General features: G+C 35.4%; 1 protein-coding gene across 1 annotated transcript in view; it reads right to left on the reverse strand.

Annotated features, from left to right (window-relative positions):
* VEGFC (vascular endothelial growth factor C) overlaps positions 1-18,881 on the reverse strand; it is a 97,759-nt gene that overhangs the window by 32,980 nt on the left and 45,898 nt on the right. Inside the window, exon 2 of the mRNA XM_057537252.1 lies at positions 907-1,120. Coding sequence (XP_057393235.1) covers positions 907-1,120 — 214 coding nt within the window. The remainder of the gene's footprint in view (positions 1-906; positions 1,121-18,881) is intronic.

The following is an 18,881-nucleotide window of genomic DNA, read 5'->3' on the forward strand; positions in this document are numbered from 1 at the left end:
AATGAGAGGGTATTTTCCAGCAACTGGGACATGCATCCTGAACTTAAGCTTTTTCAGGAAAGTCAAAATCTCCTAGTCCTTTCATGCTCTCTCTTGGAATTCTGTTCCCAATGAGTCAGTGCTTTACCTATAACACTGCTGACTCTTTAAAGACTGCATTAAAAATGATGTACTTCTTAAATGTTCTAGTTTATTTTCCCCCTATTTCCCCTAAAATAAAGTTTTGGGGAAAAAAAGATATAAACTACTGGTTATTCAACCATAAAACCATTTTGCTTGTTTGCTTTTGTTCTCAAAATAATTTGCAATCTCAAACCTTTACAGCAGTTAATATCCAACAACAGGAAGGAGTTAACGTTTTAAAAGTGTCCACCTATTTATGCTATGGCATTTTGTGCAACATCATAATCTTTTGTGACTTTTACCAAAGTCCAGCTCTCAAGCAAGTTCCCTATGAAGCAACACAGAAACAAGTAGCAGTTGATAAGGTGATTTTGGATGATTTAGAAATTAAAAATTTCTATATCCAAAGCTAAAGAAAATTTATGTGCAATTATTTTTATGATGCAGAATGTTTAAGTGATTAAACTGGTATAGTGTGTAAAATTTATCTGTATGTTTTAAAATTTTTTCTGATGGGACATCACCTCAGATAAAAAAAAAATTACAGTGTGTTGATATGCATGCACCTCCGTCTTTATTTTTCAAGAAATCATCTTAACCACTCACAGTGAAATCATAAAATTCTGTATTTTGAAAATAATTCCTTATTTTCTGTTGTTTTATTTACTTTCGGCCCTAAAGGTATTCAGTGGTATTACAAATGCTGAAATTACAGGACAAGATAGACAATTTTCACTGGGTTGATATATGAAGCTTATTATATATTTTCTTTCCCATACTTACTTTTTAAGATCTCTGCATTATAGTGCGCTGCAGCAAATTTTAGAGTCCCTTCTGTTCTCGTATTGGCGTTGGCCTGTTCTTTACTGTGTTGCCAGCCACCTTTCCTTAACTGACACTTGTACATTTTCCAGTATTCGGGGTAGAGCACAGTCATGAGTTCGTCTACACTGGACACCGACCGCAACTGCTCCTCCAGATCTTTGCCTGCATAAGCCTGTCAAAGAAGCATGCAAGATCGGTTACCTGTCAGATTAAGGGATTTGGAAACAGATGCACTAGAAAACCTTTAGCCTTGCTTTATATCTATCTATCTATACAAATAAATATATATATATATATATATACACATATGTAATATATGCATTAGAAAACCTTTAGGCTTGCTATATATATATAAATATATATTATATATATTTATATATGTTATATATGCTAAATTTCTATTAAAATATTATTAATTTTCCCCAAATTAACTATTCTTGGTAAAATTACATTCATCTTTTAATTTGAATCAATACCACAATTGAAATGAAATTAAATACCACAATTAAAATGTAAAATACATACTTAGTTTTTAGGATAGAAAATTTTGAGACATAATTTTTAAAATAATTTCTGAAGTAGCCTGTTTTATTTATAGTTGCTTTACCAAATTGGCTAGTGTGTAAGTTAAAGAAGTTATTCAAGCTTCTATTACCCTCCAACATAAATAAAATTAAACCAAAATCCACTCTAACGCTTCATTTTTAGTTATCAGCATCAATAAAATACAATTAAGCAGGATGCGTGAAATTAGGAATCTCAGTTTATGGAAACTATCTTAGAATAAATAATCACATGAAGAATGGGATTTCAATCACAGAATCACAGTAAGGGTTACATTTTGGCAGAACCTTCCAGTATTTCCAAAAAACCTGATCACCAAGATTTATTCTGCTATGAAAAAGACATGAAATAGTTCAGAGAACATTAATTCTGCTGACAAGTAGTTAACTGTTTATATTAGTGTATCCAATTAAGTAGAGCATTCCAAATTATGTCCATACCTAAGAAAAAAATAGTTTTTTTTTCTAAATTATGCCTTGAAATTATGGGAAAATGGGACATTGTTTAACTTTATCTGCACACTGATGTACGTCATCAAATGTTTTCTATTGCCATGATTATCCCAGCTTTTAGTCTAAATATGTAATTAAATACTTTGGACACTGGTTCTCAAAGTTTAGCTGCATAGGAATCAATCTGAGAGCTGTTAAAAATGCAGGTACCTGCCCCCATCTCCCCTGCCAGGCATCTTGGATGACATCAGGAGGCTACATTCTAACAAGTTATAGATTTCCCTTTCTAATTTTTGAAGTGCAGAATTAATATATTTGCTTTAAAAATCAAAATACAATTAAATTGAAAGTCTTTTCACCACTATTTTTAATAATCCAAGTTATTCTGATGTAGGTGATTTTTGTACTACATTTTGAGAAACATAATCTAATGTAGTTTTCTTACATTATTACAGAGCATCCTAGGCAGTAGATTATGAAATGTGTTCCTTCCTATTAGATAATAAAACTGGCTATGAATTTCAGTGTTTTCCTCTTTCTTCATTAATTGTGTGAATTGAGCATATCAACTCATCTCTTTAGGTCTATGTTATAAAAATATTATATTAATCCATGACCTTCTGGAAGATATAGGATGAGTCTTGATATGCCAGACAGTTATACAAAATATAATTCTTCTGAATAGATGGAGAGTGGGGTGGAGAGGAGATCTTAGCTTAAACAAAAGTGACAAAAATCCCCACACAGGTTCCCAATTAAATGTGTATGAAATATTTATCTCAGGAAAATCTCACATGAGACACAAAATTCAAGAATCAAAAATGTTTCAGAATCTAAAAGGATTACTACTGGGGAGAAAGATGATAAAAGTACATGGGTATATTTGCGGTCACTTCTACCTGGAGGAAAATGTCATAGGTGAGGTTCTGTTTGTGTGAATAGCCCTTGAACACATGGAGCAACGTGAGACTGTGTAATTGCTGGGTCCCTGGGATTCTTTTCCCCACGACTCAGCTGGTATCAAAGCCAGGTTGTGACCTAAACTGATCACATGAATCTCACACGAAACAGGCAGGAATGTTCCCTCTACCAAAAGGAGCTGCAATACAACGTACCCATATTATACGACACAATGAAAGGTACACACCAAACTGTTAAGAAGAAAGATAGTGGTGAAGAGGGGTTTTCAATTAAGTATTATTTGAAGTTTCATGGCAAATCACTTTAGTGCTTTAAAATTTAAAAAGGAAAATGGCTCTAACAATAATTATATCTGTAAGAGAAAACAATAGGTTACCCAACAGAGAAATAGAACAAAAACAACCATATAATTCACAACAGAGAAAACGCAGTATAAAAAAAAATGAAAAAAAATACTAGAAAATAAAAGTTACTGTATTTATACTCTTAGGTTGAAAAAAGGCCTTTCTAAATGTGAATATAAAAATAAAATGTAAACTATCTTTATGGTAGAAAAAACTGCAAACGAAATAAAAGACAAAAAATAAAGTATGAAAACTATTGGCAATACACAGGACAGACAGAAAAGAACTAATATTCTTAAAAGATTGCATGAACATGTTAAGAAGAAAACATAAGCAGACACTTCAACAGAAAAATGGGCAAAGTACTTAAACTACGTACCCACAAGGAATAAATACAATTCATATGTATTTAGTGATAGCAAAAGTGAAGGAAACTATCATCCCTTTCATCCTGGTGAGAGTATACATTTGTGCAGCTCTTCAAGGAAAATGTGTCATTTCAAGTTGAAGGGCCTTAAAAACAAGCTCCATTTCAGACAGCGAATTCACTTTGGAATTAAATTTCCTATCCAACAGGAGTGATAATATAATTATGCCAGAAATATGTACAAAGTTATCACGAGGCTGTCTACGATAGTGAATATAAAAAACAAGCTTTACAGACAATAATTAGGAATTGAATAAATAATGTACAGTACGAACAGAAACTAGCGCAGAAAGTAATGTCACTATAAAATGATGATACAGATATGTAACTCAGACATAAAAAAAGGTTCATAATATAATCTATGAAAAAGGAGAATATACAACTTATATATAGTATACCTATAACATAATGTTCATACATGCAGTACAATCTTTTCACAGAACAATATATCTGGACAGACTGCATACATGTGTGTATATATTCTCAAGAGTAAAAGCTATGCGGCAAAAAAATTATCTTCTCCAAATTGCAAGATTAAGGTAATTATTAAGTCTTTATATATTTCTATATTTTAAATTTTAAATAATGAACATACATAAAATTTTATTATCAAAATAAAAATTTAAAAGTAATCATCTCTAAGCATGTGGAGAGGCTATAGTATTAGCTCTCATTTCAGCCTTTCGTTTACTTTACTCTTCTTATATCTGCATAGAACATGCCTTTGATAAATCATTTGATGTAAACCAACCACTGGCAAAAGCAGAAGCTATCACAGAAAAAATGGTATAAAAATAGCTTAACACTGTGCCGTTGATTTACTTATTCCCACTAGACTTTACTTATCATATTTGTGTGGAAGAAAAACAAGCTGTAGTATCAGAAGATCCAGATATTCATGTTGGCTACAGACCTTATTTTAATTGAGTAACATTAGATTTCATTTCTCTGAACCTCATTTTACTCTAAATGAGGCAATGGCATTTTGTGATGATTCAAACAGACATTTGATATGGAAGTATATTATACATCTTGTCGTCAGGGGTGGGATTACTTGCCATTTTAACATCTTTGGGGAGCAAAAGCACAGTACAGAGACTGTTTTTTTAGATAAACTGAGTCTTGTACTGTAACTGTGGGTACTGTACCAGTTCTGGCGCAGAATTTATTTAGATCTGCCTTCTGCGTTTTTGTTCTAAATGAAAGGCAACCTAGAAATGGAGCTTTGTCAGCACTATCATGCTGTTCTGTGAATCCAAGGAAGATCAGAATTTTGAGGATAGATACTGTCAGCTAACCATGGCACATTCACATTTATAGCCTATTTTGAAGAAGTTGAAGAGGTCCCAGTAACCTAGAATGAGTTCTGAACCAGGGACACACCAAACTCCAGGCAGAAGTTCTACAAAGTCAGATTCTTTGTCAATGCTTTCTTGGGTCTTTATGTTCACCAATGTTTTTCAGAACGTTGAGGTCATTTTCTTGAATATTAATATATTCCTTTTATTTTCCAAAGGGATTTGGTGTGTCTTAAAATAGAAAGTGTCTTATAAATGGATATTCAACTGTAATAAAAAGCCTAGAATAATCTAAGAATGAATCTAATTTTGCATTCTGTCTTGGAGTGATCAATTAGGAGGTTACAGCAACTACTCCTATGTAACTTCAGCAAGTATACATTTGCAAACAGTAACCTAAGTGTACATTCATTGGAAGATTTTGAGATGCTACGGAAGTCAAAGCTGAGAGTGCAACGCTGACGGCAGGGAACTATGTACAACCAAGCATAAACCCCTTCCGTGGTGATTCATACACCTAAAACATTCCCTTCTTACTCTGCCAGGAGAAGGATGAAGTAAGATCTCTGATTCTAGAAGTTACATGATGAGAAAGAGCTTTGGGATTTCACCCACACTCTGCAATTCTCTCTGGTTATGAAGAATCGTAACATGAAGTGAACACTTGAGGTGACCTTGAAAGCAGCCTCTGATCACTATATTTTACCCACATAGCGTGTAAAAACTAGTTTTCCTCTTGCTGCTCTGTGTTGACTAGGGGTTGTTCAGGTGTAGGGAGAAAGCAAAAGTGCACGTAGGTTGCCCTTCTTCCAAGACCTGAGATAATGCAGAGAGTCAATGAGAGGTGGGAAACCATAGCATTCATCTAACATTAATGTTAGCAATGGTCCTGGATTTGTTAATGAGTGGAAATTGGCTGTTAAAAAACCTACAAATCCAATGTCAACAGTCCCTTTGAACAACAATCTTAAGTTAATCGCTATGCTGTATATAAATTTGGCACTCATTTAATAATTTTATGAAGTTGAAAATTAATGGGAGGATGCACATTATTAAATTATGGAAAATTTCCTTTCACCTAAAAGCATATACTCATCAAATATTCATAATCAGAATTGAAAGAATGGGCAAGAGTCCATCAAAGAAAGGTTTGATCATACTACTATATTTTCAGGAAGTGACCAAAAGGGTCATAGGTAAATCTGGTTAGTTGTCTAATACGTCTATATCGGTGGAAGAGGGAGAAAAATTACTTAATATTCAAACTGGAAAAGATGGGATGTTTGTACTTATCTTAAACTGTCCATATGCCATTTAAAAAAGTCTGGCTCAAGTAATATTTTATATTTGAAAGAAATGTACATTTTCATGGACAGCTTCATAAGATAAGGCAAAGGGAAGATGACTTGATTAAATTACCAGTTTAATAAGATAAGAAATTTATTAAAAGCTTGAAAAGGAAATATTTGTCATATTATTCATCACATACATCATCTCTTTGTCCTAAGAAACCAAAATATCAGTAGGGATCAAACTATTATAAGGCAGTTATCAAGATGAATAGCTTTACACTACCATTGGGTTTTCTTCCTTTCTTCTTTGAAAATAGGGTCTAATCCAATCATCAGAATAAGTGGTTACTGAAGTTATTTATTCTGCCCCTAAAATAGCAAAGGAAATTGCTTATTCACTCCTTATTTAAGAATGGCAGTTGTAAGACAGATGAACTTGTGGGTCATTCTGTTTCCTTCAGCTAATCAGCCATTCTGGGCAAATTTATAAATTGTAAAAGTATGTTCTAATTATTTAAACCTTTTTAAAGCAAAATTTGGGCTAGGTGGCATAACGGAGAGGGGTTGGATTTGAGAAATCTTCCAATACATAGTTATAAAACTCACTTTTAAAATCATCCTTTGGTAGAAAATAACAAATAACTCTGGAAAATCAAATGGTATCCTTCTAAGGAACAGAAATTTGTAAATGTTTTACATAACCTTAGCAAATCATTTTACCCAGGGTTTCAGTGAAGGTATCAGAAGGATTCTTTCACCCACAGGTCACCCATCATGCAGGTCTACACCAACCTGATGGGCCACAGATAGGTAACTCTGGAAGCAGATATGTACATTTTAGTTTAATATTGGAAGTTTTAAGTTTTAATTTTTGCCTAATCCTCTGACATTTTTATTGTAAATGTTGAAAATAATGCCATAATAAAGAATGGGCTCTTTAAAATCCATTATTGAGAACATAAGTTATTTATTTTTAAAAAATAAAAGTTACTATTTTGGTTTACCAAATATATGAATTAAATAAAAAGTCAAATTTTATTTCATCAAAACCTAAGTTAAATAGACTCCTAGAAAATATTTTAAATATTTGTTTTCAATTACGTTATTTTTGAGACAACTTTCTAATGTCAACATAGACAACCTGTCATGTCTGCATAATCAACGCAATGGACAAGATACTCTATACACACTGATTCCTTGCACTGAACACTGAAAACCACTTGCTTGTGTCTTATTCTTGAATGGAATTGACTATTTTTCCTTGTAGAATGGCAAAATAGTCTCAAAAATATTAATTCCATCCTTTTTCCAGATATGATTACAAAAGTAGCACCAGGTAGGTGAACCCATAAATAGTGAATGCATTTACTGACTACTAAAGAAATGCTAAAAAACTAAAACTTATTATTCAAATATTCCTATATACATATTGTAGAGCAGTAGCTCTCAACTAGGAATGATCTCCCCACCCCCAGGGTCATTTGGCAAAGTCTGCAGATGTTTTTGGTTTCAGAGGTATGGCGGTGATGCTAATGGTATTAGTACAGGCCAAGAAGGCTGCTCAGTGTTCTAGAATGGACAGGACAGTCTCCCCCCAAAAAAGAAATACTCAGGCAAATGTGTCAAGAGTGCTGCTGTTGGGAAACCCTGAAGCCGAGTAAGAGTGGACTTTGTCATTTATTAGCCTCGTAGGAACACACCAGAAGGTTGGAAATTTGCATGAATTTCACCTTGTAAAATCCCTAGAGACATCAGGAGGAGTGAGTGAATGGGTCTAAAACACCACCAGCAGATAGACTTAATAAATGTAACATTCTTAGGGACGTTTACTTATTGGCCACGATGCCATTATTTTCCTTTTTACATAGACATTTCTTAACAGCTTTCCTTTGTTTTCCAACAAGAAGAGAATGTAGCAGTTTAGACACAGTCTTCCTAGGTAAATAATAAATTCAAAATGTTTCATGATTGTTTTCCTTTGATTGCTTATAATTTTTTTCTGCTGAAGATTTAACTAATTTCAAAACAAGTTTTACATATTTTTTCAAAGATGCTTATTCAGAAAACTATTTTGAAATTTAAAAAATGTAATGGGTTATTAAAATATTTCTTTTTAGTACAATACCTTTTCTTTGGTATTTTAAGACCAATTTATGTTAATGCTATTTAATATTACTATGAAAGTAATATTAACAATACTTTTTAAAAAACTTTAATTAATGAATCACAAGGACATAGTTTGAGGGATTTTTACAAATTGAATAAACCCTTGTAATCATACTCAGATCTAATCACAGAGCACTGACATTCTAGAAACTTTCTTTGTTCTTCTCAGTTATAACTTTCCACCAAATGTTACCATTTTGTTACATTTCTGCATTTCTGCTTTTTACCAGCATAATTGGTTTTTAGTCTTTTACAAATTTTACATAAATATCCTACAGCATATAATATTTTGTGTTGGGTCCTTTTTCCCAGTCTGTTTGTGAATTCCTCTTTGTTGTATAAAGCAGTTGATGTCACTGCCATCTTGTTTTCCATTGTATGAGCTTATGAAATTTATCTCTCGTCTATACCTACTTGTCTTTTGATGGACAAAGTATGCATTTGGGGGGCTGCATAACTAGAAACAGAATTGACAGTTCAGGAGGTATGCATTTATAAATACGGCCAAACCATTTTCTAAAGTGATTGCACCAACTGACAATCTATACTTCCAAGGGCTGCTCCCTGGCATGGAGCCCTTGCCCTTGCCAACAACTAGCAGTTTTTAAACTTTAGTCACTCTCATAGGTATGGGATACTAACTCATTGTGGTTTTAATGAGTAATGCTTGGAGGACTGATGACACTGAACGCCCTTTCATTTTATTTGGACACTGGGTTACCCTCTCTTAAGACATGCCAATTAAAAGGTTTTGATTCATTTCTGTTGGCTGTTTCACTTGTTGATTTATAAGAGTAAGATGTATTCTGGATATAGGTTCTTTGTCAAATATGTGTATTGCCAACATCTTCTTCCACTAGGAAACTTGTAATTTTACTCTCTCAATGGTGTTTTTGATGAAGTAAAATTCTTAATATTAATGATGTTTGAACTTTTCTTTATGGTCAGTGCTTTTGGTGTATTTAAAAAAAATCTTTACCACAAAGTCATGAAAATATTATCTTATGTTGTCTTCTAGAATCTTTATTATTTTACTTTTCAAACTTGGACCTACGATTAACTTAGACTTGATTTCTTAGTATAGTGTGAGGTAGAGGTCCTGATTCTCTTTTTTCCCACATCTAATTTTAATGAAAAGCCCATACTTTTTCCATAGCACTGCACTAGTTCCTTTGTTGTGAATCATGTGACTATTTACATTGGGTCTGCTTTGGAACTTTCATTCCATTGGTCTTTTTTCTTTTTTTAAAATTTATTTATTTATTATTTATTTGTTTTTGGCTGCATTGGGTCTTCGTTGCTGCGCCCGGGCTTTCTCTAGTTGCGGCGAGCGGGGGCTACTCGTCATTGCGGTGCGCAGGCTTCTCATTGCAGTGGCTTCTCTTTGTTGCGGAGCACGGGCTCTAGAGCGCAGGCTCAGTAGTTGTGGCACACGGGCTTAGTTGCTGCGCGGCATGTGGGATCTTCCCAGACCAGGGCTCGAACCTGTGTCCCCTGCATTGGTTTACATTAGGCACTCAAGGATAGCAATAGTTTAGTAATAGTAGTAGTGGTGGTAATAGCAGTAAACATGTGGGCAATAATTATATTAAGGGATATTCATTAAACTCCATAAAAGGTTCAGTTCTCAAAGCATACTTTAACATTAATTCCTAGTCACTTAAAACCTGTGTTCCTTGCGAAATCTCGTTTTCTCCCACCATGTCTACACAGTACTTAAAATCACATAATGCATACACAGAGTTACATTTCTAACAAAATCTAACTGAATTCTGATTTTTCTAGGACAGATCACGTTTTGGAGAATCACACATACATCATATAGAATAACACTAAGAACATGTGTTTGGGGCACAGATACACCTGCGTTTGAATCTCACCTTCTCCACTTACTATGAGTGTGACCTTTGAGGCTCATTTCTCCCTGTGAAATATGACGACTGACGTAAAAATGAGCTACTTTGAAATAAAGTATGTAAATAGCCCAGTGCTTATTTATAGTAGGTTTTTCATAAGTGTAGAAAATGCTGATATTAATAATACCCCAAGCCTCTGGTTTCCCATCTATAAATGTAGATATTGAAATGTATCGTGCAAAGCTTCTGTGTATGTAAATAAGACAGTATTTGGAAAGGTAAAGCACATAGGAAGAAGGCTGGTACACTAAGCAGTCACTTGTCCCTAATAAGATGTTTAAAATAAATACCAAAGGGAAAATTTTATGATTTTACAACTTTTACTGAATGACTACTCTGTGCCAAAGACTGTTCTAGGCATGCTAGTTATAACCACGGCTTCTCCTTTCACTGAGCTTACCTGCTAGAAATGATATACAATTTTTTGAGGGCTGAGAATATTAATTGTAAGATCCTCGAACTTGTTTTTTTCCCAAAGAATTTGCTAATTTTAAGGCATACCTGTTTTGTGTGTTGCAATTAATTCCAGATTAAATTTTTTGTTCCTTATGTGCTTCTATGTCTAAAAGATTCCAGATTATTTACCAAAGTGTCGGGGGTGGGGGGGGGAGGGGGGGAATTTGTTACTATGAAACAATGTTGAGTAAAGCAAAGTTGACTTATTTAACCAGAAGTACTGTGTCTGAAAACACAAAAATTTCATTTTGCATTTTTACTAACCTTTGAGCTGTTAAATTTCTCTTTATAATTAAAACCCATTCAAGGATTTTTGTCAAAATAGCAAAAGCATAAATTCTAAGCATGCTTTTATTTATAAATTCATTTACTCAACTACTTATTTTTCTTTGGTACTGATTTTGGACCACAGTTGCACTCTGGCTCTGGAAGGGGTGTGTGTGTGTGTGTGAGAGTGCATGTGTGTGAGTCTGACAGTGTGTGTGTGAGTGTGTGTGAGTCTGTGACTGTGTGTGTGTGTGTGTGTGTGTGTGTGGTGGGTAGTGGGGTATGCTGAGGACACACACTCAGTAGGTAACCGAGCTAGGAGAATGATGAGAGTCTGCTGCCACGTGGGATTCAGCGTTCGGGATCTGGAATGTTTTCTGGGGGCAGTACCTCTCAGTTTTGGGGGAAGCACAGCCATTCCCTTATCAAGCCAGGTACTCCTAGATCCCCATCTGCTTCCTTTAGAAACAGCTCCGCTCAACCCTGATGAAGTTCTCAGTAGGCTTCCTTAGCGTGTCAGCCAGTGTCAGAATGAGTCTTCCTTTAACAGTGCTCGCCACCAGTTCATTCATCCCATGCTGGTTTATTCCCGTGCTAATTTCAGACCATCTCCACTTACTTCCGTTCCCTCATTCCTGCATGCAGCGGGCAAGCCTACCTCACGCTTCATAAAGAAAACAGATGTTAAAGAGCAACTCAGGCACAAAACGAGTGAAATGCTTCTCCTCATCCTCTCCAAAGCTAGCAACTCTACAGGGGCTTGGAACCATCCCGTTCTAGCAACACGACTCCTCTTGTTCAGCCTTTCTCTCTCTCTTTCTCTCTCTCTACTGTAGTGTTCCTATTAGCACAGGAAACTGTGGTTCTCCCAGATTTAAAAAAATAAATACAAACAAAAGCATCAACAAGCAGAAGAAAACCCTGTGTAAGTCCACACCCCTACTGAGCTATTGCCATTGTTCTGTTCTCCTTCACAGCTTCCATTTTGGAACGTGCTGTCTATATCTGTGCTATTCCTACCTCCTAATCACTTGTCAAGGCTCCCACAATTAACCCACTGCAACTGGCTTCCCACAGCTTCTGTGCGAACCCTCTGTACCCCACCATACTTGACCTCCGTCCTGCGGATCACCTGCTCTTATTGCAAAACCATGTGTTCTTTTTCTCCCTGAGTCACACTTTTCTGCTCTTCCTTCTCCTTTAGTGGCTGTTATTATCAGTAACCTTTGCTGACTTCTCTGATACAGAATTCTGAATGTTTGAGTTCTCAGGGCTCAGAAATAGTTCCCTTACATCCTCCTTACACGTCTTTCTGAGTCCTCATCCATTCCCAACCCTGAAAAAATGATTAGATTTCTCAAGGTCTCATTCTTAACAAATCCAAAACGGAATTGATGCATTTCCTCTCCAAATGCATTTCCTCCCGGGTTTTTCCCAGTTCATTAAAACTTACTAACCTATTGCTCATTCAAGAGTCTGGGAATTAACACTTATTATCTCTGTTTCCCTTACTCCTAAATATAATCTATCAGCCAGTACTAATAATCTTACCTCTAAAATATAGCAATTTTTCTCCATGTCCTTTGCTGACCTCCTAGTTTACGCCACCAATCTCGCTCGCCTGATTTATTGCATTACCTTCATAACTGATCTTCTCAGCTGCTCTGTTTACCCCTCCAATTGACTCTCCACCCACAAATCACAAGAATCCTTGAAATACACTCATTGATTGAATGATCCCACTCACCCAGGTTTTGGTGGCTTAGACATCAGATAAAATCCAATCTAAGGCCCTGAGCATCTGACTCCCACCAATGCTCCAATCTCATCTCATACCATTCCCGCCCTCAGTCACAGAACATTGGTATCTCCAAAATGCCAAGCTTTTTTCAAATTTAAAATCTCAGAAAAATCTGTTCCATTCCTAAAATTGTATGTCGAGGCACTATACACGGGTGGTGCTTTCTCTTCGTTAAGGCTTCAACTGTAAGGTCACATAATTACTGCAGCTTTCCATCCACTGTAACTAAATAACCTAATTGACATAAACTACTTCAGCACCTTTTTGTTTCTTCCATATTATTTCAGACATTGCAAACACTAGCTTATTTACTCTTATTTACTCCCTTGCATGCCTGTCTTATTGCCTACTGTATACTACCTTTGTAGACTGGCATATAGAATTTAGTCAAAGAATAAATGAAAGAATAGGATAGGTTAAAATCAGTTTCCTGTCATTTTTCATGACATGGAAGAACTCTATAAATAATGTTTTCCTAAAACCAAAGAGAAACGTTAGAAGAATATTTAAATGTAATTTAACTCAAATCTTATTAAAATGGCCCAAAAGTAATTATTGATAATGATGTATTTTTTTTCTTAAGATGACAAAGGTATCATTTAGGAAATAGTTCCCTGTTTAGTCTGAATCAAGGAATAAGAAAATAAACACGATTTTCTTTTTAAAAATAACATTGAAAAACAGTACAACATTTTTATTTTAACTATTTCAACATTTAATATTTAAACTCTTTGACAAGGTTAAGTCAATGGTAGATAGTAAACAGGAAATCCACAACACTTTAATCTGAATATTTTTCTGTTTTATTTTCACACTCAAAAATCAAATATGGATAGGAAAAAATTTTTAAATCCAGGAATACAAAGACAGAAAGAAGGAAAAAAAGAAAGTCTGATCCACACAGACCTCATAAAAAGTAATAAAACAAGTGTTTATTCATGAAAAGATAAATAAATGAATATTGGATTAAGGAAGACCCTATTCATTTTATATTTTAAGTGGAAATTTTTTAAGCACTTAATTGCATTTTCCCCCTTGAGTGGGGGAAAGTGAATTAAAGCACATGGCCTCAGAAATACATTCTGAAGTCAGTAGTTTGGGGCATGAACAGGAAAGACAGAATTATGTTGTAACTGAAACATTACACTTTTATCTCCTTTTTGCCCCACATCATAAAGGTTATCAAAAGCATTGCAGAGCTCTATAAGGCTGCCATTCATTTTATTCCTCAAACTCAGGAATCTAAAGTCCAGGACCTTGGAGAATGATCTTCCTTTCACCACCTCTGTGTCTCTAGTACACAGAGCCTTACTGGACTGCCACGTACCCTGTCTGGCCCTAACCTCTTATTGGCTAGAAAAAGTAATAGAAGTTTACAACTATCCGCATTTCATCAGAATGGAAGTCCTGCCACCCACAAAACAAAGGTGAAAAGGACATAAGGACAGAGGTGCTTGCCAAAGACCCAAAGCAAAAGGGTACCAAACGAAAAAGCAAAATCAACAACCACAAAGTTCATAGAAAATTTAGCGGTAAGGACCATGAGTTCAGTATCAGTGAGAATTAAATATTTAATTTATATAGCCTTCCCCTTGCGATGGTGAAATATCATTGACATAACATTTCTAATGTGTCGATTCTTATATCAGTCGAAGAGCAAAAGCAGTCATGGGTCATGACAAATGTATGATGAAGTAATATAAAAACCTTTCATCTAGTTGGTTTTAGTTTTTCCTATAGATCTGATGCTTCTACACACACTTTGTTTAGTTTACTAACGATATTTATTGGCATCAGAGCTAAAACCAAGTCGGTCATGAATGAAAAATTAATCTTTCAACTTCTAGTTAAATTTGGCAGATTCAAAGCAATTGTACAGCTCTGCTTTCCTCCCCAGAGCGTCACCCTAAAGTAGGGGTAATGTATTATGAGCACAGAGGTAAAAAGAACAGGATAGGAGAGCATGGTAGATGAAAGATACTGATGTTTTTTAAGATAAATACATAGAAGTGTTATCAGAGGAGACAGAGCTGAAAACCATGTGCCTAGAGCTGGGAAGAAGCAAGTCATTTTATGTCTCAGATCCACAAATATATTTACTCACAGGTACTTGGCTAAACGGAGGTGAAGAAACAGGTAAACATGGGGAGATTGGTTGAAGTTAACGTAAAGACCAAATTTAGCCTTCAGATACTCCGTTTATCCCCTCCATCCAGTCAAGCTAATAAATCTTTGAAATCCTAGCCTGATCCTAGAGGCTCATTCTAGGGAGAAAATGAAAGAGAGAGCTCCAAACCCAGGGTCACTAGGAGAGCAAAAAGCAGGACAAGACTTACTGAAAAGAAGAGAGGACTAAGGAAAAGCCTACACAGAAAACAGTAAATTTACAAGCTCCTTACTTTGCTTGGTCCCCATCCTGGCTGGCAGCCAGACTCACACACCCTCAATAGCCATCCACCACCGTGCACACCTACCACCGCCCACCTAAGTCATAGAATGTTTTTTCTCTGGAGAGTCTCTGTGGCCACAGGGAAAAGATATATAGGTTGCTTACAAAGATGTTGCCCCCAGTGAGGAAAAAAAAAACCCCAGATGTCTACCCACTTGCTCTATATTAAATCCTATCAGTTGACTAGCTCCACACCCAGAGGGAACTTCTACTGATTTTTTTCAGTGATTCAGCCTTAAATATAAACAATAACAACAGCAAAGGATGGTAAGAAATTTGAGGGAACTCTACATTGTAACAAAAAGAGAAATAAAACAAACAAATGGAATCTAACGAAAACAGAAAATACGGGAAGTAGAAGAACCCTTAAAGAAAAACCCTATAATTCTTTCAGATATTATTAGAGAAGACATTATGAAACATCAACATCAGAAGAAATAATACCAAACTTACATAAACACTTTGAAAAAATAAAGTAGGAAAAATACACGTCCCATCTTATTCGATGAAGCCGTTATTACTGACACCAAAGTGAGATAAACACATACAGCAAAACAATCTCTTAGAGGCGTATTTTTTCTTCAGGCATTTAAGCAATATTTTTAAATTCATCTCTTGGCTCTTGATTATTCATTTTTTAAACATGTGGCAATTGTAGTCGTCATTATTCAACAAGTACTTAAGTTCTTGTGTGCTAGAGACTGTTCTCTTTGTGGACATGGATTCTGGTAAACAAGTTTGAGAGCTATTGGGCATTGAAACCTGGACCACCTGGTTTATATTTGCACAGTGAGGGAGACGGGAAAATGTCCATGTGAAAATCCAGTTTCTAGCGTGTGTGACAAAGGATGAAAAGAGAAGACTATGGGAGGACCCATTTTGAGGGCAAATACCGATTCCAGTCAGAATGGCCATCATCAAAAAATCTACAAACAATAAATGCTGGAGAGGGTGTGGAGAAAAGGGAACCCTCTTGCACTGTTGGTGGGAATGTAAATTGGTACAGCCACTATGGAGAACAGTATGGAGGTTCCTTAAAAAACTAAAAATAGAACTACCATATGACCCAGCAATCCCACTACTGGGCATATACCCTGAGAAAACCATCATTCAAAAAGAGTCATGTACCACAACGTTCATTGCAGCTCTATTTACAATAGCCGGGACATGGAAGCAATCTAAGTGTCCATCGACAGATGAATGGATAAAGAAGATGTGGCACATATATATACAATGGAATATTACTCAGCCATAAAAAGAAACGAAATTGTGCCGTTTGCAGAGATGTGGATGGACTTAGAGACTGTCATACAGAGTGAGGTAAGTCAGAAAGAGAAAAACAAATCTTGTATAATATCGCTTATATGTGGAATCTAGAAAAATGGTACAGACGAACTTATTTGCAAAGCAGAAATACAGACACAGATGTAGAGAACAAACGTATGGATACCAAGGGGGGCGGGTGAGATAAATTGGGAGACTGGAATTGACATATATAAATTACTAGGCATAAAACAGATAACAAATGACAACCTACTGTATAGCACAGAGAACTCTACTCAGTGATCTGTGGTGACCTAAATGGGAAAGAAATCTAAAAAAGAGGGGATATATGTATACGTATAGCTGATTCACTTTGCTGGACAGCAGAAACTAACATAACATTGTAAAGCGACTATACTCCAATACAAATTAATAATAAAAACGAAACAAAAAAAGATTCATTTTAGACATGCGAGTTGGGAAGCATTTAAGACATCCATGTGGAAATGAGGTGGCAGTATGATATATGGTTCTACTGATCAGGAGAAGCCTATCCTGTAAATTTAAATATGACAGCTGTCTATGTGTCTGGTTGGAAAATGAAGCCATGTGTGTGGTTAAGGAGGTACAGAGTGAGCAGAGAGCTGCAGAGAACCTAGGTTGGGGAGCTACAACCTGACATTCAGAATCCAGAGGATGAACCAGTGAAATAGCAAATGGAGAGGCAGAAAGAGGTATTGTCATGAAATCGAAAGAGAGTGTTTCTGGAGGGAGGGAATAGTTTAAAATGGAAGTCTAATTCTTCTGCACACTTTGTAAGATGACAACTGGAAAGTTGCATCACTGGGCACTTGAGCGAGGGTGGTGACTGATCTAGCAGCGTGCAGGGCAGAAAACAGGTAGATGAGACAAAGAGGTGCTGACTCATTGGTTGATGTCTTACCCAAGAGACTGAGAATCTTCCTAACCAGTTCTTTCTAATTTGTTAAAAGAATGAACTTGGGTTTGCGGGTTTCTAAGATATAGATTTGAGGAACCCTGACAAGAAAGAGACTACTAAAAACGCACCTGCAGGAGGTTTTCAAGGGAGCCAAATATTAATAACAATCACAAAATCCAAGATCCGAGATTCTCCAGTTTTTGAGAACAGATTTTGAAACCACCTCACCTTCTAGTGGAATCCATGAAAGTGGATGAAAAAGGCATGAATACATAACTTAAACATATCTAATAAAACTCGTTCCAAAATATAAAAATTTCCATTCAAATTCAATGGTAAGAAAACAACAACAAAAATGGGCAAAAGATCTGATCAGACACCTAACCAAAGATTACCAGATGGCAAATAATTGTATGAACAAATGCTCAACGTCATTGATTATCAGGGAAATGGTCATTATAACCTTCACAAGATGCCACTTCACATCCATTAGAATAGATAAAATTTAAAAAAATACAATACTAAGTGCTAACAAGGATGTGGAGAGACTGGAATCTCATATCGCAGAAGGAAATGTAAAATTGTACAGTCACTTTGTAAAAACCGTTTGGTGGTTTCCTATGAAGTTAAACATATGCTTAGCAGCCATCCCACTCCAAGATACTTATTTAAGTGAGATGTAAATTTAAGTTCACATAAAAATTTGTACACATGTATTTATAGAGTTTATTCATAATCATGAAAACTGAAAACAATGCAAATGTCCTTTAACAGAGTAGATGGATACAACTATGATACACCCATACAACGGAATATTATTTCAGCAATAAAAAGGAACTACTGATATTTGCAACAATATAGAGAAATCTCAACTGAATTATAATGAGTAAAAGAAGCCAGACTCAAAAGGCTCCTTGCTGTATGATTCTCTTTATATAACATCCTGAAATAGACAAACCTATAGGGAGCGGACCTGATCAGTGGTTGCTAAAGGCTGGAGGTGGAAAAAAAGGTTGACTCCAAAGTGGTACAAGGCAACAATTTTTGGAGAGGGTGCTGACTGAACTACTCTACATCTTGACTGTGGCAATGGTTACCACATGTATATAATTTGTCAAAACTCACTATAAAGGGTGAATTTCTCTATATGTAATTATATCTTAATTAAAAAGAATGGAACCTAAATCTAACTAAAATTTAAATATATGTAAACCGAAGGCTAAAGTAAAATTTTAAACATCGTCAAAGTACTTACACCAATAGAAACTAACAGGTCAGTTTAAAGCAGAAACACAACCTTAACACTACTGATTTTTTTCTTTAAAAAGTTAAATATATAATTTAGCTTTTTCCTAGAAAAAATTGTTTGGTACACAC

The sequence above is a fragment of the Balaenoptera acutorostrata genome, chromosome 21, assembly GCF_949987535.1.
Source record: "Balaenoptera acutorostrata chromosome 21, mBalAcu1.1, whole genome shotgun sequence".
NCBI classification, from domain to species: Eukaryota; Metazoa; Chordata; class Mammalia; order Artiodactyla; family Balaenopteridae; genus Balaenoptera; species Balaenoptera acutorostrata.